The sequence below is a fragment of the Phacochoerus africanus genome, chromosome 4, assembly GCF_016906955.1.
Source record: "Phacochoerus africanus isolate WHEZ1 chromosome 4, ROS_Pafr_v1, whole genome shotgun sequence".
Taxonomy (NCBI): Eukaryota; Metazoa; Chordata; class Mammalia; order Artiodactyla; family Suidae; genus Phacochoerus; species Phacochoerus africanus.
Window position 1 is genome coordinate 62,384,984 of NC_062547.1, and position 22,297 is coordinate 62,407,280.

Below are 22,297 nucleotides of genomic sequence, written 5' to 3' on the forward strand. Positions count from 1 at the left end.
TTGTTTTTAGATTCCACATGTAATTGAGGTCACATTGTATTCATCTTTCTCTGTTTGACTTATTTCACTTAGAATGCCCTCAGGGTTCATCCATGTTGTCACAAATGGCAGGATTTCCTTCTTTTTAATGACTAAATAATATTCTTCTCTATATGTGTGTTTGTGTGTATGTGTACACCACATTTTCTTTATCCAGTCATCCATTGATGAATAAATATTAGGTTGCTTCCATGTCTTGGCTGTTGTAAATAAATGCTGCTGTGAACATGGAGGTGCATGTGGGTTTTTTTTTGTTAGTGTTTTCCTTTCCTTTGGATAAATACCCAGAAGTGAAATTGCTAGATCATATTGTAGTTCTATTTTTATTAAAAAAAGTTTTTATTATAGTTGATCTACAATGTTCTGTCAGTGTCTGCTGTACAGCAAAGTGACCCAGATGTACATTATATATGCATTCTTTTTTCATATTATCTGCCGTCATGTTCCATCACAAGTGATTGGATATAGTTCCCTGTGCTATATAGCAGGACCTCGCTCTTATCCACCCGAAATGCAGTAGCTTGCATCTACTAACCCCAAACTCCCAGCCATCCCATTCCTTCCCCTCCTGCTTGGCAACCACAAGTCTGTTCTCTATGTCCATGAGTTTGTTTCTATGGATAGATTCATTTGTGCCATATTTTAGATTCCACGTATAAATGATTTCATATAGTATTTGTCTTCCTCTTTTTGACTTATTTCACTCAGTATGAGAATCTCTAGTTCCGTCTATGTTGTTGCAAATGGCATTATTTTGTCCCTTTTTATGGCTGAGTAGTATTCCATTATGTATATGTACTGCATCTTCTTAATCCATTCATCTGTCACTGGACATTTAAGTTGTTTCCATGTCTTGGCTATTGTGAATAGTGCTGCGGAGTGGTAGTTCTGTTTTTAATTTTTTGAGGAATCTCCATACTGTTTTCCATAGCAGCTGCACCCATTTACATTCCCACCAAAAGTGCATGAGAGTTACCTTTTTTTCACATCCTTGCCAACACTTATTTCTTATCTTTTTGATGCTAGCCTTTCTAACACGTGTGAGGTGATATCTTTTTTTTATTAAAGTATAGTTGATTTACAGTGTTTTGTCAATTTCCGCTGTATAGCAAAGTGACCCAGTCATATATGTGTGTGTGTATATATATGTATATATATGTATGCATATGTGTATATGTATATGTATGTTATATGTATATATATACACCCATTCTTTTTCTCATATTATCTTCCATCATGTTCTTTCACAAGAGATTAGATACAGTTCCTTGTGTTATACAGTAGGGTCTTGTGATCTTGATTAGCATCTTTGCACATACCTGTATATCTTCTTTGGAAAAATGTCTATTCAGATCTTTTGCCTATTTTTAATGGGATTGTTTGTCTTTTTTTCTATTGAGTTGTATGAGTTCAAGCAGAGTTTTTTTTTGTTTTTTGTTTTTTTTTTAATTCTTTTTGTCTGCACCCATGACATATGGAAGTTCCCAGGCCAGGGATCAAACCCATGCCACAGCAGCGACCTGAGCTGCAGCAGTGACAATGCCTGGTCCTTAACCTGCTGAGCCACCTGGGAATTCCTCAAGCAGAGTTTCAAACTCTGGAAGTCACACAGGGTGTGTTGGTAGACACTGCTGTCTGAGGTCATAAGAAGCTAAGGGTAACAGCCTCCTCCTGGACAGTGTTGGGCAAGGGCCCAGGGCAGGAGGAAGCCACTGGCCAGCTGCTGTAGCTGTACACTTAATCCTTCTCCTTGATGTCATCTTTTTTCTCAAGTTCTATTTAATTTTTTCTCTCTTTTCAGGATTTCCCTCTTTCTTTTCCCCTTTTTCTTTTGTTTTGACTTTCCCCTCTCCCCTTTCAGATCTTTTCTCTCTTCCTTCTCTTTTAATTCTGTCTTGCTGGTGTTCTTGTACTTTCGCTTCTTTCTGTGTTTGCAGGTGTTGGCATCCCCCAGAGGAGCTGACCGTAATCGGGGCATTGTTTTTAACCTGAAATGACTTTTTATAGCACATCAGTATGTAAGTGCTGGACTGGTTCAAATCAGTGATCGTAGCTGAAAGGAACCCAGCTCTCACCAGTTTTACTCATTATGAAAAATTGCACTGCAGTATATTCAAAGACTTTTAAAATAGACACTGCCATCCCACCTCTCAACTGGTACTCATTTTCCTGGGCCTTCTTCTCTTTAGTTCTTTTTTTACACACCTGTTCTCCCATGTGATTAAGCGTAATGGTGTCTTCCTCACTTTTCTTAGGTTACTAAATCAACAGCAGTTTTGCGATATCTTGTTTTTTTCCCTTCACACAGTAGAACACCAACATGTGTCAGCCTTACAGACAGTAACTACTTGATTCCCTCCCGCACCCCCATCGTACGCCCCCAGATCCCCTTCTTCCCACTGGGGGGTATCTCACTGAGGTTGGGAAGTTTGGGGGTTCGACTGCCAACTGGGCTGAATCCAGGCATGGCCTCAGACATGGTGGTTACATTCTCTGAACTGTGAGGTCTTGGGGAATCTTATGGCAAAAGTAGAGTGTCTTTGGTGCAGAGCTGAGGACTTTGAGCTTCCTGCCTGTCACATTGGGAGCAGTTGCTGGCCAGCTCTCTCCTGGCTTGTGGGCTGGTCAGGGTCTTTTTGTGCAGTACTGCAGGCGGCTGGTGGAGGACAAGGTGGGTGGGGATGAGACTTGCGGTGGGGAAACCAGTCTGAAGCTTGTGTGACTGGTGATTCATGGTGACGTATGGAAACTCCTGTCCTGGTTCCAGAGCCAGAGAACAATCTTAAAGGCCAAGGGTGTCTTTTCCCTCTGAGAGCCCGGACACACTGAAATCCCATTGTTCAGGGACTGGAAACCGATTCTGGGCTGCTGCTTCTTCCTGAACGACTGTGTTTTTAAGAGCATTAGCATGTCCTTTTTCTAAATCGCGTAAGTGTGATATCTCTGTCTGAAAATAAAGTTCAGTTTGTGTCTGGAGGACGTTTTAAAGTTGCATACATTTTGATTTTCATTATTGTGTATTTCAATGATAACAGATGAGGGGATGACACTTTGTTTTCAGATAGCTTTTGTGTCTACTTTTGACCAGTATCTGTGGTTTTGTTTACAGATTCCTACTGGAAATCCATTATATGAATCTTATTACAAGCAGGTAAGTTTTCACTAGTGTCTTTTTGGACTGAACTTAGAGAGGGTGTGACTCAGAAAGCACAGCTCGGAAGGAGGCCCAGGGAGGCCTTTTGTCCCTTTCTCTTTCCAAATTGTCAGCCAGAAACCCATGTTATGGGTATTGCTTTACCTGCTGCTCCATTGCTGAAGCCATGTCTCAAGTATTGCTCCTCAATTCCAGGTAGACCCAGCATACACAGGGCGAGTTGGGGCCAGTGAAGCTGCACTTTTTCTAAAGAAGTCTGGGCTCTCAGACATTATCCTTGGGAAGGTATGTGATGAATGATAGCAGTGTCTCTTCCGTGGCCACCCTCAGGGCTCCCCTAGAGCAGGCGGAGGCCAGCCCGTGCTGACCCCTCTTCATGGGGTATGTACTCCTCTTGGGAAGTGGACCAGCCACTGTGAGCCTCTTGGGGCTATAACTGGTGGATCCAAACACTCTGATGGCAGTCACCACCCTTTGTGTGAGTAGCAGACAAGAGACCTCTCAGGACCACCCCTGGGGCTCTTGACAGCTATGGATTTATGTCGACCTTGGAGTTGGTGCACCTGGATGTTCTCCTAGCTTTGCCACTGACTGCTGTGTCCCTCCCCAGGGGGAGGGAGGAGTGTAGGTCATTCACCTGCTCTGAGTCTGAGGCTGCTGTGACTTACATATAAAGCCCACATGCGGCAATGGTGGCTCCTGCTTTATGAATAAATGGGCAGTGATGGGCGATCATACTCAAGAACATTTTTATTTTTCCACAGATATGGGACTTGGCCGATCCAGAAGGTAAAGGGTTCTTGGACAAACAGGTATATACACGTATACACAGAGTATGTGGAGGGGCTGTGCCAGAGCCCCCAGGCTGGGTCACCTCTGCACTTCCTTCCTTGCTGTCTCCACTGACAAGTATTACTAGATATAAATGTGGCCATCAGACTGTTAAAATGAGAAGGTTTCATTTCAAAATAAAGGTCTTTTGAACTCTCTGAGCCATCTTTCATGATTAGCGTATCTTTTAATATTTTGTGTACTTACAAGCGATTGAAATGTTTTCACAACATTTTGAAATAACATCAGACCCTCATGGAAGTTGCAAAAAATAGTTCAGAGAATTCCTGTGTATGCTTTCCCACCTCTCAGCATAGTGCCATGCGTAGAGCCAGTGCAGCACTAAACTGGAGGCCTGGCTCAGAGCTGAACAGCTTTACAAGCCCTTTTTTGTGGTTTTTGTTTCTGGTGTATGTAGTTCCAAGTAATTTTATCACTTGCATAGATTCAAGTAACCACCACCACAATAAGGATCAGAACATCCTCAGCACCTCAAAGAGTCTCCCTTGTGCTGCCCATTGGTAGTCACACTTTGACCCCGTGAACCACTGGTTCCTTCTCTGACATAATTCTGTCGTTTCAAGAATGTTCTGTAAGTGGAAGTTTATAGTACTTACCAAGGATTTTTAAATGGTCATATTTTAATTTTGTTCAGTCTTTCCCAAACTACATTTCAAGAGATGTTCCTAGACTCTCATGGTCTGTGATCCAACCCAATGGGAAAGCACCCTCAGCAATTCCTCCCTTGATGGAGATTCACAATGCATGCCTCTGAGTTAAGGGTTCTGAGGATCCTTGTGGAAGAGAACCCCTTTAACTCTTTTTTTTTTTTCTGTCTTTTTAGGGCCGCACCTGAGGCATATGGGGTAGAATTGGAGCTACAGCTGCCAGCCTACACCACAGCCACAGCAACACAGGGTCCGAGCCGCATCTGTGACCTACACCACAGCTCACAGTGACACTGGATCTTTAACCCACTGAGCGAGTCCAGGGATCGAATCTGCAACCTCATGGTTACTTAGTCGGATTCATTTCCACTGTGCCACAATGCAAACTCCAGAACCCCGTTAACTCCTAATGCAGTTCTTCTAACCTTACATCCCCTTCTCTCTACACTCTGTGAGCATCCTGTGGTCATCAGCCTGAGAAAGACTGGTCTAGTGCTCATCTCTTTGAAAAAGTTTTTAAAACCATAGTTGTGTGTATAGCTTGAAAAAGAGTCCATGTTCTTAGGTGAGTTGATCAATTAAAAAAAAACTAGGTCGGCGTTCCCTGAATCAGGAGTTCCCGTCGTGGCGCAGTGGTTAACGAATCCGACTAGGAGCCATGAGGTTGCGGGTTCGGTCCCTGCCCTCGCTCAGTGGGTTAACAATCCGGCGTTGCCGTGAGCTGTGGTGTAGGTTGCAGACGCGGCTCAGATCCTGTGTTGCTGTGGCTCTGGCATAGGCCAGCGGCTACAGCTCCGATTCAACCCCTAGCCTGGGAACCTCCATATGCCGCGGGAGCGGCCCAAGAAATAGCAAAAAGACAAAAAAAAAAACCAAAAAAAACAAAAAATAAAAAAAAACTAAGTCATGCTGCACGAGTCCACTGAGCTCATGGCATGGCCAGTTGTGGGTTAGGAGGAGGGCAAGGAGGAGCCAAGGCCCCTGATGGCCTAGTTCAGGGCCTTTGTCCTTGTGTGGAGGGTGAAGTCCATGTCAGGCCATTGAGCGGGGCAGAGTGGTGCAATTGGGGGATGCTCTCTTTAGCGACACCATGAGGATCCCAGTGAATCATGTCAATTCCCCAAAAACCATGTCTATTTCAAACCATTTTTAGAAAGTCAACGCATATTTGAACCATCCTTTAGATTCTTAAACTGTAATCTGCTTCTTATATACAGTCTAGCATTTCCTATATCTTGAGAGCTCATTGTTTTTGAAAGATATATTGGAAATTTTACAGTGTTCAGAAAGTACACTGTACTTTCTGGGCTAAGTCTGTTTTAGCGAATTCGTTTAAACAGGACTCCCATGGTGAGACCAGTTCTGTTCAACACTGTAACTTTCATGTGGTCTTCCTCATTTAAGTGAAATGAAATCCTTCACTCCCCAAAGTCCACTGCTATAGACAGCTCTGCCACTGCCAGCTGGGTGGGGTTTACACCTGACCCTTTTTTGGATTTTCAGGGTTTCTATGTTGCACTGAGACTAGTGGCCTGTGCACAGAGCGGCCACGAAGTTACCTTGAGCAATCTGAATTTGAACATGCCGCCGCCCAAATTTGTAAGTGTCAGAATCCTTCATGTTCACGTTCCTCTAGTATCTGTCTCTCTCTGTTTCCTCTCTCTCTTTTCCTATTGCATAAATTATTCACATAACCTAAAATTAACTGTTTTAAAATGAACAATTGGGTGACATTTCATGCATTCACAGTATTGTGTAACTTTACCTCTGTCTGTTCTAGAACATTTTCATCACCCCCCAAAAGGAAACTCTGTACCCATTAAGTAATCACTCCCTATTTCTTCCCCCACCTCCCCTAGCCCCTGGCAGCCACTAATCTGCTTTCTCTCTCTGCATTTACCTGTTCTGGACATTTTAATAGAATCATACATCTGGCTTCTTTCACTTAGTATAACATTTTCAGGATTTGTCTACATCATAGCATGTGTCAGCACTTCATTCGTTTTCATTGCTGAATAAGATTGCATTGTGTGGTCAACCCCATTTTGTCTCTCCATTTGTCTGTCAGTGCACATAATAATAATTCATGTGCAGGGTGTTGTTTACACACCTGCTTTGAGTTCTTTTGGGTCTATACTGAGGAGTAGAATTGCTGAGTTACATGGGAATTCTGTGTTTAACTTTTTTGTTTGTTGGTTGGTTGGTTTTTTTCTTTTGCTTTTTAGGGCCGCGCCTGTGGCATATGGAGGTTCCCAGGCTAGAGGTCAAATTGGAGCTACAGATGCTAGCCTGCACCACAGCCACAGCAATTTTGGATCCGAGCCACATCTGCAACCTACTCCACAGCTCACAGTAATGCTGGGTCCACTGAACAAGGCCCGAAACCTCATGGTTCCTAGTTGGATCCGTTTCCACTGCGCCATAATGGGAACTCCTGTGTTTAACTTTTTGAAGTCTTTCTCCTTTGGGGAAGCACTTTGAAATGTTTATCCTTACAATAAACACAGCCTACTGTAGTCGAATTCTATGCCAGCTACAGCAAAATGTTTCTCTTTCTTCTCAGCATGACACCAGCAGCCCTTTGATGGTTACGCCACCTTCTGCAGAGGCCCATTGGGCTGTGAGGGTAAGTGACCAGGGACAGCACCCCTTGACTGTCTTTCACATGCAGTTTATGATGTTCATAGGACGATTGTCTCATCCACTCTGTTTCAGAGTGAGTATGTCACAGAATTTGTGTGAAAGACTTTTCCAAATTAGAGTCTTTGGAAAAGGCGGTATCACCTTTTCCTATAATTGAATGTTGCCTGCTAAGGCAGTTAGCTATGTTTAATGTTGATTCTTAAAATTTTACAGTTTCGCTCTTGCATTTCCAGGTCATGTTCTGTGGATTTGTGCTTGGGTTGGTTAATCATGATAGAAGGGGAAATTCATTGCAAGCATGAAGACTTCCAGGATGGCTTTGTAGCCTTCTTCCTTATTTCTAGCCAGTTTATATGTTATAAATCTTCCTTGCTGTTGCTATCGTTGCTTTTTGAAAAGCTCGCTTCAGCACTTAAAGTGTTCTTTCTTAGACGAGATCTTGTGGCTCCAGACCTGTGTTACCGCCTCTAGGAAGAAAAGAAACGAGTGGTGTCTTTTAATAAATGTAGAACTACTCCTAAAGGAAACTCACGGGGGACTTGGAGATGTTCTCCCAGAGAATGAGACCTTCTCTCCACTCGCTGTAAGACAGTTGTCACATTTCCACTTTTATTTGGCTTCATTACCGACATTATTAGCATTCTTGCTTTAAAATAGACCCCTCCCCAAAGGACTTTTGTCCTTTTTTATAGGATTGGTCTGTTCCCTCTTTGGGAGGGTTTGGACAGGGGAGATCTGTATAGGGACAGGGCAGAAGGAGGCCTTGGATGAACAAGGGGTCAAGAAGTTGCCTTCATGAGCAGCCAAGCCCTTTGCTGGCGGTGAGCGCAGCACTGAAGGATTTCTTTTTTCCATATTCCAGTTGCGTGGCAACTGCTTTGCCATGAAAAAGTGGTGCCAGAGGGATCTTATTCCTTGAACCTTGAACATTTGGGCCTCTTTCCAGCAGGGGCTGTGTTGAGGCCTTGAGAGAAGGGCTGGTGGCTGAGGAACCTGCAGGGCCTTGAGGAGAGGAGTCAGGGCAGGAATGGCAGAGAGCTTCATGGTCCATTCAGAGAAGCAGTGACAGACCCAAAGTGCCAGATGTCCTTTTCTCTTCTGAAAGTTCTCAGGCTTCCTGAAGCCCTGAGTCAGCCAGTCTGATAGGTCAGGGAGAATCAGTGCTTACGGTGCCTTATGTACAGTGTCTGTGCTCTGATTTTATTTTATTTTTTGTGGTTAAATATCCATAACCTAAAGTCTAACATCTTAACCATTTTTAAAAATTGAAATACAGTTGATGTACAATATTACGGTAGTTTCGGGTGTACTTCATCGTGATTCGACATTCGAATATGTTATGAAATGATCACCACAGTAAGTCTAGTAACTGTCTGTCCCCATACAAAGTGATTACAGTGTCATCGATCATATTCCTTATGCTGCCTATTACATTCCCAAAGCTTATTTATTTTGTAACTTGAAGTTTGTACCCTTTAATTCCCTTCACCTATTTGTTGCACACCCCTTTCCCCTCTGGCAACTACCTGTTTTTTCCCTCTGTGTCTTTTCATTTTGTTTTGTTTTGCTTCTCAGATTCCACGTATAAGTGAGATCATACAATATTTCTTTTTCTCTGTCTGACTTATTTCATTTAGCATGACGCATTCTAGATTCATCTATGTTGTCACGAATGGCAAGATTTTTTATTTTTATTTTTTATGGCTCAGTGATAATTCCATTGAGTGTATATACTGCATCTTCTTTATCCAGTCAAGCAAGATAGGTTGTTTCCATATCTTGGCTAAGCTGTAAGTGGACATAGGGATATTTTCAAATTAGTGTTTTTGTTTTCTTTGGAAAAATACCCAGAAGTGGAATTGCTGGACCATGTGGTTTAATTTTTTGAGGAACTCCATGCTGTTTTTCATAGTGGTTGTACCATTTTATTTGAATTAACTAATTAATTAGTCTTTTTAGGGCCACACCAGCAGCACACGGAGGTTCCCAAGCTAGGGGTCAGATTGAAGCTGTAGCTGCCAGCCTACACCACAGCCATGGCCACAACAACATGGGATCTGAGCTGCATCTGCCACCTGCACCACAGCTCACGGCAATGCTGGATCCTCAACCCACTGAGCAAGGCCAGGGATCGAACCTATGTCCTCATGGAGGCTAGTCAGATTAGTTTCCACTGAGCCACCACAGGAACTCTGATTGCACCACTTTATAATCTCACCAACAGTACACAAGTGTTCCCTTTTCTCCACAACCTTGTCAACACTTACTGTCTTTTTGATGAGTACCATTCTGACAGGTATGAGGTGATATTTCATTGTGGTTTTGATTTGCATTTCCCTGATGATTAATGATATTGAGCATCTTTCCATGTGTCTATTGGCCATCTATAAACATTCTTTGGAAACATCTTTTGTCTGTTCAGATCCTCTGCCAATTTTTTAATCAGGTTGTTTGTTTTGTTTTGATACTGAGTTGAATGAATTCTTTGTATATTTTTAGATATTAACCATTTATCAGATAAACTATTTGCAAATCTCTTCACATTCACTAGGCTGCCTTTTCCTTTTGTTGATGGTTTTATTTCTCTGCAAAAGCTTTTACATTTAATTAGGTCCAATTTCTTTTTTCTTTTTTTGCTATTTAGGGCCGCACCCATGGCATATGGAGGTTCCCAGGCTAGGGGTCTAATCAGAGCTGTGGCTGCTGGCCTACACCACAGCCACAGCAACACCAGATCCTTAACCCACTGAGCGAGGCCAGGGATCAAACCCACAACCTCATGGTTCCTAGTTGGATTGGTTTCCACTGAACCACGATAGGAACTCCCAATTTCTTTATTTTTGTTTTTATTTCCATTACTCTAGGAGATGAATCCAAAAAAATACTATTGCAATTTATGTCAAAGAGTGTTCTACCTATGTTTTCCTCTAGGAGTTTTATAGTATACAGTCTTACATATAGGTCTTTAGTCCATTTTGAGTTTATTTTTGTATGTGGTGTGCAAAAATGTTCTTATTTATTTATTTATTTATTTATTTTTAGGGTCTCAGCTGCAGCATATGGAAGTTCCCAGGCTAGGGATTGGAGCTATAGCTACAGGCCTATGCTACAGCCACAGCAACAAGGGATCTGAGCCACCTCTGCGACTTACACCACAGCTCACAGCAACGCTGGATCCTTAACCCACTGAGTAAGGTCAGGGGCTCAAACCCGCATCCTCATGAATCCTGGTCGGGCTTGTTACCACTGAGCCACAATGGGAATCCCTCTTTCTTTAATTTTTACCATTTTAATTATGATGTTTTGGTGTGGACCTCTTTGGATTCATCTTATTTGGGACTCTCTGCTTCTTGGACCTGGATATCTGCTTTCTTTCTCATGTAGGGAAGTTTTCAGCTATTATTTATTGAAATAAGCTCTCTGCCCATTTCTCTCTCTACTCCTTCTGGGACCCATATGATAGGAATGTTAGTATGTTTGAAGTTGTCCTAGAGGTCAATGCTGTTATGTATATTCACATTACCAGTGTCCATCTTTAGAATGTTTTCATCTAATAGAATAAAACTCTGTCCTCGTTAAGCACTAACTTCCCATTCCTCTCTTCCAACCTTTGGCATCAATCATTCTACTTTCTGTCTCTATTAATGTGAGTACTTTAGGGACTTCATATGAGTGGAGTCATAGCATTTGTCTTTTTGTAACTGGCTTATTTGTCTATTTTGTAACTGGCTGAATAATACTACATTGTATGGATGGACCACATTTTGTTTATCCATTCTTCCACTGATGGATACTTGTTGAGAGTATTTTGGCTTCAGCTTGTGGTTAGAGTGAGTGGTGAGAGGGCTGCCATCTCCTCAGTTCCCTTTGCCACGGGCTTTGTTTCCATAGAAGGGCAGATTGGAGGCCCCTGTCCAAACTCCCTCACTGACAGCTCCCTTTACTGCCCTCATTTCATACTTCAGAATGGCAGTGGCTGCTGTTCTGCACTGCAAGTCCTGCCCAGCCCTTCATTCTCTTCATGAGGAGCTTTATTCTTGATTTATTTTCTACTGTTAGAACAAAGGACTTACACTTAAAGCTAATTTTGATAATTAGTGCTTACATCCTTGGTTTATTTTTATGTTTGGTTCTTTTTTTTTTTTTTGTCTTTTTTGTTGTTGTTGTTGCTGTTTCTTGGGCCACTCCCGTGGCATATGGAGGTTCCCAGGCTAGGGGTTGAATCGGAGCTCTAGCCACCGGCCTACGCCAGAGCCACAGCAACACGGGATCCGAGCCGCGTCTGCAACCTACACCACAGCTCATGCCGGATCGTTAACCCACTGAGCAAGGGCAGGGACCGAACCCGCAACCTCATGGTTCCTAGTCGGATTCGTTAACCACTGCGCCACAACGGGAACTCCTATGTTTGGTTCTTTAGTTGTTTAAGTTCTGTGGGTTGATATCCAGATCTAGTTCTTTGTTCTCACATCTTTCTCATCCTGGTGAGCTCCTAGGAGATAGGTAGGAGTGACCTTGGTCTCCCAGGCATCCCCTGTGGCAGAAAGTGAAGCCCGGAGCCAGCTCCTCTCTCCTCTGTTTATCATGGCTACCAAATCTCTAGTCACAGCAGAGGCTCTTTTCTTCAGGGTGTAGTTCATTCTAGAAGGGCAGTAAAACCATCCTATGCTCTTGGGTGAGCCCAGGGCTGGGTCCTTGTCCATTTTCAGTCAGCTTCAGTTCAGGGCTCATTTTGGACTCTTACACTTTTCATTTACTCAGCCTGTTTCTTTCCAACTAGGTAGAAGAAAAGGCAAAATTCGATGGCATTTTTGAAAGCCTCTTACCCATCAATGGTTTGCTCTCTGGAGACAAAGTCAAGCCAGTCCTCATGAACTCGAAGCTGCCTCTTGATGTCCTGGGCCGGGTAAGTGGTTCTCTCACACTGGGCACTGCTGCTGAATCTGCTCAGCCCCATGCTTGCCCCCCACAGATAACGTATGAGGCCTTACTGCATGGCTGTGTACCACTGGGTTTCTTAAGAGCTGATGTGGATGGCTTTGGGGCTCACAGGGTGCAGCTCACAGAAGCTCCCCAACACATATGGGGAGGCAGCCTCAGAAGTGGACTCACTACCCAGGGCTGAGGACAGGCAGAGCTGGGACCCAAATCCAGGCTGCAGTTTCCTTTCTATATTGTGCTTCTAGGGAAGTAGTATAGAAGTAAATGTCTGTATCTCTTTATTTCTTTACTATTTTTAATTTTTTTTCCTGTTTATGAACCGAAGGTAAAGATACTTTCAATTCTGCTGCAAGTTTAGATAAAATTTTATGCATCCCCCATCCTGTTTTTTTTTTGTGTGTGTATGTGCCGCCCCGTTTCCTCTGAGTTTTGTTCCTATTAAACGCAGGTTTTTTTTTAGATACAGCTTTCTGTACCAAACTGTTTTCCTTCTAATGAGGTTTGCATTATGGCCCCACATGTATTTGCTCATGCATAAAGCCCAGTTCCACATGGCTCTCTCTCTGCCAAGTTTCCAGCTCTGGACCGAGAGACAAGGTGATGTTGTTATCTGGATAGAATTGCTGATAAGGCAGGTTTCAGGCTTAGAGCAGGACAGAGATTGGTCCCTGCTGCCCCAGGCCGCACCTATGGGGCTAGCTCTTGACAACCGGTAGAACCATGGGGAAAGGTGCAAATTCCTGCTCACTGGGATTTATCAAGTAACATGTCTATTTGAGTATCACTTTTATAGACATTGGCCCATTTGATAGGACCCAGATAGGACTTTTTGAAATGAGGCCACTAAGAAGGGGATCTCTCAGATCCTATTGACTCCCTCTTGGCTGTGGTGTGGTATAGACAGCTCTGTGATGGGGACCCACGTTGATCACCAGTGGTCTTTATGAGGCAGGGTGGGGTTATGTGCTTCTGCATAGCGTATGCCTTTATTTGGCAGTTCTTCAAAATACCCCACAATTGGATGTAGTAATGTTGTAGAGTCAAATCACTAATAAGACAGACTGACAGAGGCAGAGTGCACTTTATTAGAAAGGGAGCTACAACTAAGAAGGGTGGCTTCAGTGGTTCTTCTACCCTGGCTCTGGGTCTTGTCCACAGGGGTCACTTCTCATCTGCTCCTCTCTCCTTCTCTCCCTTCCTCCAAACATCAACCCATATGTGCACCCATCCATCTGTGCCTACATGCATCCACATCCATACACCCATCCATCTGTGCATGAATCCAACCATATCCTTTTTCTTTCTTTTTTTTTTTTCTGTCTTTTTGCCTTTTCTAGGGTCGCTCCCTTGGCATATGGAGGTTCCCAGGCTATGGGTCTAAATTGGAGCTGTAGCTGCCAGCCTACGCCAGAACCACAGCAACGCGGGATCCGAGCCACATCTGCAACTTACACCACAGCTCATGGCAATGCCATATCCTTAATCCACTGAGCAAGGCCAGGGATCGAACCCACAACCTCATGGTTTATCCAACCATATCCTTGAACTCATTTGTCCATGCACACATGCATCAGTGCTGTCATGCATCCCTTCATGCATCTGTGCACACACTTGTTCATCTGTGTGTCCACGCACCCTCATATTATGCATCCATTTAGTCATTCAGAAATATATTTTGGAGTCTGCTCTGGGCCAGCCTTGTGCTGAGCTTTGGGAATATGGGGAGGAAATTAGATACAGTCCAGGAGGTCAAATAAATAAATAGAAGTTAAGATCCTAATATTTGTTCATTGAGGGCTTAGTACATGCCAGGTCCTGTACTTTTCAGGAAAGATATCACTGAGTACTTGCAGCTACTTCGTTGCGGATGGTATCACTTCCATTTTCCATATAAGGAAACAGGAGCCTTCAGAGTGGCCAGTTAATTGCTCAGGGTCACATGGTGAAAAGAATGAAGCTCTGGTGCTCTGTACTTCCACCCCTACCTCCCATTGCCTCCCTGATAATCACGGACTGACTGCAGTAGAGGGGGAGGGAGCTGACCCACGTGAACAGAGGGCTACAGAGCAGTCAGGAGAGGCCGCCTAGAGTAGGTGCCCCTGTGTTATAGGCTCTAGGGGGAAGGGACAGGTGGCAGATGATGGGTTGAGAAGGTTGGGTGCATGACAGCATGAGCAGAGGCAGCCTGGCCCCCAGGGGATGTTCAGCAGTATCTGGAGACATTTTGGGTTCTTCCTCCTGGGTTGGGTGCTGTTGATATCAGGTAGGTGGAGGCCAGCAGTGCTGCTCAATATCCTTTAGTGCACAGGTTGTCCCACCACAGAGATGACCTGGCCCTGGATATCAGTGGTGCTGAGGTGAGGAAGACCGGGGCAGGGGAGGACTGTGGAGCCAGGAAGGCCCATATGTGCTGTATTTGGGGGTAAGTTACTCTTCTGAGCTTCTGCTTTCTGAATAGAGGCTGCAAACGTAAAGTAGTCAGCCCAGTGCCAGGCACTTTTAAAAGGGCATCTGTGTGCTTGAGGGGACTGTGAACACTTTGAGGTCCCTAGAGGTCAAGGTGGATGGAATCCCAGGAGGCTGGGCTGGGGTGCAGGAACTCACTAAGGGCACAGTGGGCTCCATGTGCCAGGAGGAAGGGCAGGGACTGGGTGCTGTCTGCAGGGCTTGGCAGGGTCAGAGTGCTTTCTAGGGCCCTGTGGGTACCCTGGGGACAGGAGAAGGCGGGGAGCCCAGCTGGAAGCTCTGGCCTCTGTGAAGTGGTGGAGAGGCCCAAGCCAAGGGCACCGCAGCAGGGGGTGAAGAGGAGGACCCACACGTGAGAAGCATCCCTGGGCTGGAGAAGCTAGTGTACCTACCTCCCTCTGGGCACTGATGCCATGCGCAGCACTGTCCAAGTCAGGCAGGCCTGCCAGTCCTAGAGGACTGACCTGGATCAGGAGGCTAGTGCCTTGATTGTACTTGTGAAAACCCAGCATGCGGCCTTTGATCCATGTCTGCCTTGTCTTTCAGGGTGCTAGGTGAGCCTGACATATTTTGTGGCATATTCCTTACCATCCACTGATGGGGGAGAGGAGACAGGATCCCACAGACCTGCTTAAGTGCATGCCCATGGCCCTCCCCAGCCATGAATGGGGGCTGGTGCTGAATTTGTGTGTGTGTGGGACAGGGGTGGGTGCATGGGTGGTGCTTGTGTTCAGAGCAACATCTCCACCAAAACCAAAGAATCTGAAAATCAGGATGGATGTGAGTATAATAATGATCGTTTTTTAGAGAAAATGAAACATAATATGGTAGAAAGGATCTTGGAACTGACAGCACTTCACTGGATGGTTTTTCAGAGAACCTGCTGACTGGTTTTTTTGTTTGTTTTTGCCACACCCATGGCACATGGAAGTTCCTGGGCAGGGGTTGAACCCATGTCACAGCAGTGACCTGAGCTGCTGAGGTGATAATGCTGGATCCCTAACCTGCTGTGTGCCACAAGAGAACTCTCCACACTTTTTTTTTTTCTTTTTTTCTTTCTAGGGCCCCACCCGCAGCACATGGAAATTCCCAGACTAGGGGTTGAATTGGAGCTACAGCTGCTGCCTATACCACAGGCATAGCAACGCGGGATCTGAGCCATGTCTGTGACCTTCCCCACAGCTCATGGCAACACCGAATCTTTAACCCAGTGAGCGAGGCCTAGTTCCTTAACCGTTGAGCCATGAAGGGAACTCTCCCACGTGGGTTCTTAAATGCATTTTGATTGCCTCATCTTAACCCTGGTGTGCAGGCAGAATCTGAGTTCTGGTGAGTGTGCCTGCTGCCACACAGGCCCTTCCCCTGACTTCCCAAGCCTTAGTACCACCCCCCACTAAGCCTTGCTGCTCTTCCCTTGCAGGTCTGGGACCTCAGTGACATTGACAAGGACGGGCACCTGGACAGAGATGAGTTTGCTGTGGTAGGCCTCTGCTGTGACTCTCTTCCCCCCTCTGCTGAGGAAGGAAATGTGTAGCTCGTTGGGGGGGGGGGGTTTCTAGATTTTTTTTTTTCTTCTTTAGTTTTTTAAGTGTTTATTTTGACATGTTTTGAGTTTAACTTGACTACAGAGAATTCTTTTGAATACCCTTCACAAAGGTTCCCTAGTGTTAGTTTTATTACATTGCTTTATCCTTCTCCCTCCCTCCCTCTTTCTCTTTTTTCCCTCTCCCTCTCTCTCCAGATGAGTGTATGTGTGCATATGTATACACACATTCATTTTCCCTTTGAATCATTTTGGAGTAAGTTTCAAACACAAGCCTTTCATCCTAAAATAATTCAGTGTCTATATCCTAAAACCAGGGAATTCTCTTATATAACCACTGTCCAATTCAAAATCAGGAAATTGACATTGACATTGTCTGATTTATCATAGTATCTCTTATATGTTATATCATGTATGTTATATATTACTATATCTATTATTGTCTTAATCTGTTATCTAATCTAAGGCTGCTATTCATGTTTTGCTAGTCTTTCCCAACGTATCCTTTGTAATGAGAGAGATTCTAGCCTCATGTGGTACATCTGTAGCCCTCTCTCTTTCATGTCTTGTAATCTTGATCAGCTCCTGCCTCTGTCTTTGTGTCTCATGGCCACATGGGCATTTTTAAGAGCACAGGCCACCACTTTGTAGGGTGTCCGCTATTTCCTCATGATGATTCAGGCCATGCACTTTTTTTTTTTTTTTTGCTATTTTTTGGGCTGCTCCCGTGGCATATGGAGGTTCCCAGGCTAGGGGTTGAATCAGAGCTGCAGCCACTGGCCTACGCCAGAGCCACAGCAACGCGGGATCTGAGCCACGTCTGCGACTTACACCACAGCTCATGGCAACGCCAGATCCTTAACCCACTGAGCAAGGGCAGGGACCGAACCCGCAACCTCATGGTTCCTAGTCGGATTCGTTAACCACTGCGCCACCAAGGGAACTCCAGGCCATGCACTTTTGTGGGGCAGGTCCCCACCAAGGTGAGGCGTATTTTCCCAGGGCACATGACATGGATAGGTCATGTGATATCTTACTATGCTTTTTTGGGGGGTGGGGTGGCTATACCCATAGCATATAGAAGTTCCCAGGCCAGGGATTGGATCCAAGCTGCAGCTTCAGCCCATGCCACAGCTTGCAGCAATGCTGGATTCTAAACCACTGTGCTTGGCCAGGGATCAAACCTGCACCTCAGCCTGAACAACTGCAGAGTCAATACTGGATCATTAACCCATTGTGTGACAGTGGGAACTCTGACATCTTACTACCTTTATGTCAGCTTTGATGGAGGTGAGGCTTTGGGATTCTCTCCGCGGTTACTCTTTTCCTTTGTGCCCACTCTTTCCTGGGAGACTTGTAGAACTAAACACCCTGTTACCCCTACAACCTTCACCTGCTAGTTCTTGCGCCCTCCTGAGTCAGTTAGGATTCGGGTGGTTGCCAGATAGTGATTTTCTAATTCTGTCATTTCTTGCACATTTTCTAGCTGGCCTCCTCCTGTAAGGAATTTGTTGATATCAGAGTGGGCTTATGAATGTGTCCTTTGTTCCCTGATCCATAGTTTATAATTCTTTACTGGCGTGATTTATTTTGCCCAGTGGGAGCTTCTCCCAGCTGGCTCCTTTGTCATTTGATCACATCCTGTTGTTCTTTGAGCACTTGCTTTCTTTTGGCATGATAGGATGTTCCTGGCTCTTCCTGTACATCCCCTCTCCCAGCCCCATCATCACCCATTTCTCCAGGGAGCCCTGGTACCTTGTAGTGGAGGATGATGATATTAGAAACCAGGGTCTGGACACTGGTATGCTCAGTGCCACTAGGTTGCCACCGCTTCCAGGCACTTTCAGCAGCTAGAGCTGAGAAGTAGGTGTACGTGCAGACATGCCCACCAGGTGTCCCAGCAGACTGACATTTGCTTCCACATCTGCTTCTGTCCATGCCAGAGCCCTGACACTCCCACTCTCTTCTCCTTCTCCCACCCTCTTCTCTTACTGTTGAACTCCCCTTGAGGTGGTCCCCAGGAATGGAAAGATTGTCCTGGAGTGAACCTGGGAACATGCCTCTCTCCTCACAGCCTCAGGAACCATGAATTTCTGGTTTTGTTTTGTTTTGTTTTTTTCCAATATTATTTCAGCCAACGTTTATGTTCCTTTATGAATGGGTCTTAGATGGGAGTTCCTGTCATGGCCCATCAGTAATGAACCCGACTAGTATCCAAGAGGATGCGGTTCAATTCCTGGCCTCGTTCAGTGGATTAAGGATCTGGCATTGCTGTGAGCTATGGCATAGGTCGCAGACACAGCTCAGATCTGGCATTGCTGTGACTGTGGTGTAGGGCGGCTGCAGCTCTGATTCAATTCCTAGCCTGGGAATTTCCATATGCTGTGGGTGCGGCCCTAAAAAGATTAAAAAAAAAAAAAAAGTGGGTCTTAGAGTTGTGTTTTGTGTTTCTTTTCATCACTAGCTGGGTTTAACATTTAGTAGAGTTTTAAGTTTTTACTTGTGTGAATGATCCCTTCTCTATACAGATAGAGACTTAAAAGACTAGTTTGAAGTGCGTGGGAGGGTTGTAATTTTAGTTTGGTTTTGTTACTTTTTGAAACATATATATATATTTTTTTTTTTTGGTCTTTTTTAGGGCTGCACCTGTGACATGTGGAAGTTCCCAGGCTAGGGTCAAATCGAAGTTGCAGCTGCCAGCCAGCCACAGCCACAGCCAGGAGGGATCCAAGCCGCATCTGTGACCTACACCATAGCTCACAGCAGTGCCGGATCTCAAACTCACTGAATGAGGCCAGGGATTGAACCCACATCTGCATGGTACTGGTCAGGTTTGTAACCTGCTGAGCCACAGCAGGAACTCCTAGAACATACCTTTCAACCCTTGTTTTAGACAGAGTTTATTTCTGCCTGCTTACCTCAAACAGGAGAGCCACCTGTCTGTCCTGGGCACACACACCCTTTTGAGTAGTTTTCTGTGTCTCCTGAATATCATATTTGTGTGTGTGTGTGTGTGTGTGTGTGTGTATCTCCTGAATATCTTGAAGTACATGCAGCTCTTGTGGTGTGTCTTTTTTTTTTTTTGTCCCTTTTCAGTTTTATTGAGCTATACCTGCTTACAGCACTGTATAAGTTTAAGGTGTACTATCGTGGTGCGTGTTCAGACTTCCAAGTTCCAGTCCTTTGGGAGTCATCAGCCCTGGAGGTGGTGGCTCTGCTTTGTGGGGCATGTTTGGAGTCTGGCGTGATTAGCTTTTGTAGTCATTTCAGTCTTGGTGATTAAACAAAAGTCTTGGAAAATTATACATTGGCAGCATAGCTCATAAGAAAAGGTTTTTTTTTAATATATATAATAATTTTTATTTTTTTCCATTATAGCGGGTTTACAGTGTCCTGTCAGTTTTCTGCTGTACAGCATAGTGACCCAGTTACACATACATGTATACATTCATTTTTCTCACATTATCATGTGCCATCATAAGTGACTAGGCATAGTTCCCAGTGCTACACAGCAGGATCTCACTGCTAATCCAAGAAAAGGTTTTTTACTCTGTCCCATTTGAAACTGACCTCAAAGAGAGCAATCTTTATCATATCACTGCAGCCCCTGAAAGAGCTGCCCTCTGTCCGCCCTTGGCTCTGGGCCTCACCACCTGAACACTGTTTTCTTTTGTGCTCCCAGGCCATGCACTTGGTGTACCGAGCCCTCGAGAAGGAGCCTGTGCCCTCCGTCCTGCCCCCATCTCTCATCCCCCCCTCCAAGAGGAAGAAGACAGTGTTCCCAGGCGCTGTGCCCGTCCTGCCTGCCAGCCCCCCACCCAAAGATAGCCTCCGCTCCACACCCTCCCATGGCAGTGTCAGCAGCCTGAACAGCACTGGGAGCTTGTCTCCCAAGCACAGCATCAAGCAAACACAGGTATGGTGCCCTCTGTGCGGGTAGCCGAATCTCAGAGCAGCTGTTTACAACTGCTGGGTAGAGTCTCAGCAAGATTTTTTTTTCTTTTTTTTTTTTGTCTTTTTAGGTCTGCACCTGAGGCATATGGAAGTTCTCAGCCTAGGGGTCTAATCAGAACTACAGCTGCTATCCTACACCACAGCCACAGCAACACCAGATCCAGGCTTCATTCACGACCTACAACACAACTCATGGCAACGCCAGATCCCTAACCCACTGAGAGAGGCCAGGGATCAAACCTACGTCCTAATGGATACTAGTTGGGTCCATTACTGCTGAGCCACAGTGGGAACTCCCAGTAAGATGTTTCTTGGGTGCAAGTAGTTTGTGACCTGAGAAGGGTGAAGTCTGTGATGAAATTAAATCTCTGCAGTTAAATCTCTACCTCTAGACGGAGGTGTCTCAGTCTATTCCAGCTGCTATAACAATGCCACAGACTGGTGATTTCTAAACAACAGACGTTTATCTCTCATGGTTCTGGAGGCTGGAAATCCAAGATCAAGGTGCCAGTAGATTTGATATTTGGTGGGGCCACTTCCCAGTTCACAGGTGACCATCTTCTAGCTGTGTCCTCACATGATAGAAGGGGCAGGGAAGTCCCCTGGGGTCCCTTTTGTAAGGACACTAATCTCATTCATGAGGTCTCTGCCCTCATGACTTAACCACCCCCAAAGGCTCCACCTTCTAATACCATAAGACTGGGGATTGGGACTGCCACTGTAGGAATTTGGGGGGGACACATTCAGACCATGGCAGCAGGGCTTCACAGTTAACTCTCGGATTCACTTGCACGTAAACATCACCTTTCCCCAGACACACCCAGCATGTTCCCACCTCCAGGCTCTCTACTCACCCCTCTGGCCTTCCTGCCTCAGGTGGTCCCTCTGCTGGGAGGGTGTGTCCCCAGATTGTACCGTGGCACCCAGCGTTGTGAGGCCTCTGCTCCCGGGGCACCTCATCTGGGGACTCTGGCGTGACACCAGGCTGGCCACCCTCTACCTGTGCACTTCTAGATTAGGCCACCCTCTACCTGTGCACTGTTAGGCATGGTTAAATACGTAGCATTTGTCATCTGTGTCTACCCTGCCCCCCACCCTCAAGCCGTTAGCTTCATGAGAACAGAGTTCTTGGTTATAATCTTGGCATCTAGGAGAATCTGTGGTACTTTGATGCTCAGTCAAAGTGAGCTGAGTAACCAGGTGAGGGAGGGAGGCCTTCCTCCTGTGTTGGGAAGACAGGAGGGGGCTCCAGCTCTCGATGTGGCAGTGTCTTATATATCAAAAAAGATGCTTCTTGTTCTAGCAAAGGCAGCATCATAACACGCTCTTTATAAAAGGGCACCTTCGAGGTTGTCTAAAACAGGCAAGAATGTGAGCGTGAGTTATGTCTGGAATTAAGCTTCACTTTCTCCCTCATTTGTGGTTTCAAAGGCAGAGCAATGAATTGTGACAAAAAGGCCAGCCAGTACTACTGTGCAGCTTTGAACTATGATAAAAATGAAAATGAGAAACATAATAAGACAATAATTTCTCTTGCTTGTGACTTAAAAAATTTATTTATTTATTTATTTATTTGCTTTTTGGGGCCTCACATGTGGCACATAGAAGTTCTCAGGCTAGGGGTCTAATTGGAGCTATAGCTGCCATACTATACCACAGCCACAGCAACGTGGGATCTAAGCCACATCTGCGACCTACACCACAGGTCACGGCAACGCCAGATTCCTGACTCACTGAGCAAGGCCAGGGATCAAACCTGCATCCTCATGGATACTAGTTGGATTTATTTCCGCTGTGCTACAGTGGGAACTCTGCTTGTGATGTATTTTTAAAGTTAAATATTTGACTTGGGAAGTTCATTTTCAAGGAGCTCATCATACCCTAGAATAAAAAAAAGAGATCAGAGAGGGTTGTGGAGACTTGGTCATAGAGGCCAGTTGAACAAGCGTAGCTTCTGGTTGGTGTGCTATCTGTGGCTCTCTGTGAACGATCCCCTGCCCCTGATGGCCCAGCCTGGGAGTCTTTACCAGCTCAACAACCAATGCCCGGCGCTCCTGG

The 22,297-nt window shown here is 45.2% G+C and overlaps 1 protein-coding gene across 9 annotated transcripts in view; it reads left to right on the forward strand.

Moving 5' to 3' along the window:
- Positions 1–22,297, forward strand: part of EPS15L1 (epidermal growth factor receptor pathway substrate 15 like 1) — a 102,621-nt gene that overhangs the window by 21,995 nt on the left and 58,329 nt on the right. For 8 of the 9 annotated variants that reach the window (XM_047776705.1, XM_047776703.1, XM_047776704.1 and 5 more), the window contains exons 2-9: positions 3,149–3,190; positions 3,389–3,478; positions 3,958–4,005; positions 6,196–6,291; positions 7,256–7,318; positions 12,116–12,241; positions 16,163–16,222; positions 19,968–20,201. In XM_047776705.1, the coding sequence (XP_047632661.1) occupies positions 3,149–3,190; positions 3,389–3,478; positions 3,958–4,005; positions 6,196–6,291; positions 7,256–7,318; positions 12,116–12,241; positions 16,163–16,222; positions 19,968–20,201 (759 nt within the window). The remainder of the gene's footprint in view (positions 1–3,148; positions 3,191–3,388; positions 3,479–3,957; positions 4,006–6,195; positions 6,292–7,255; positions 7,319–12,115; positions 12,242–16,162; positions 16,223–19,967; positions 20,202–22,297) is intronic. The other variant, XM_047776708.1, reaches the window with a different exon arrangement.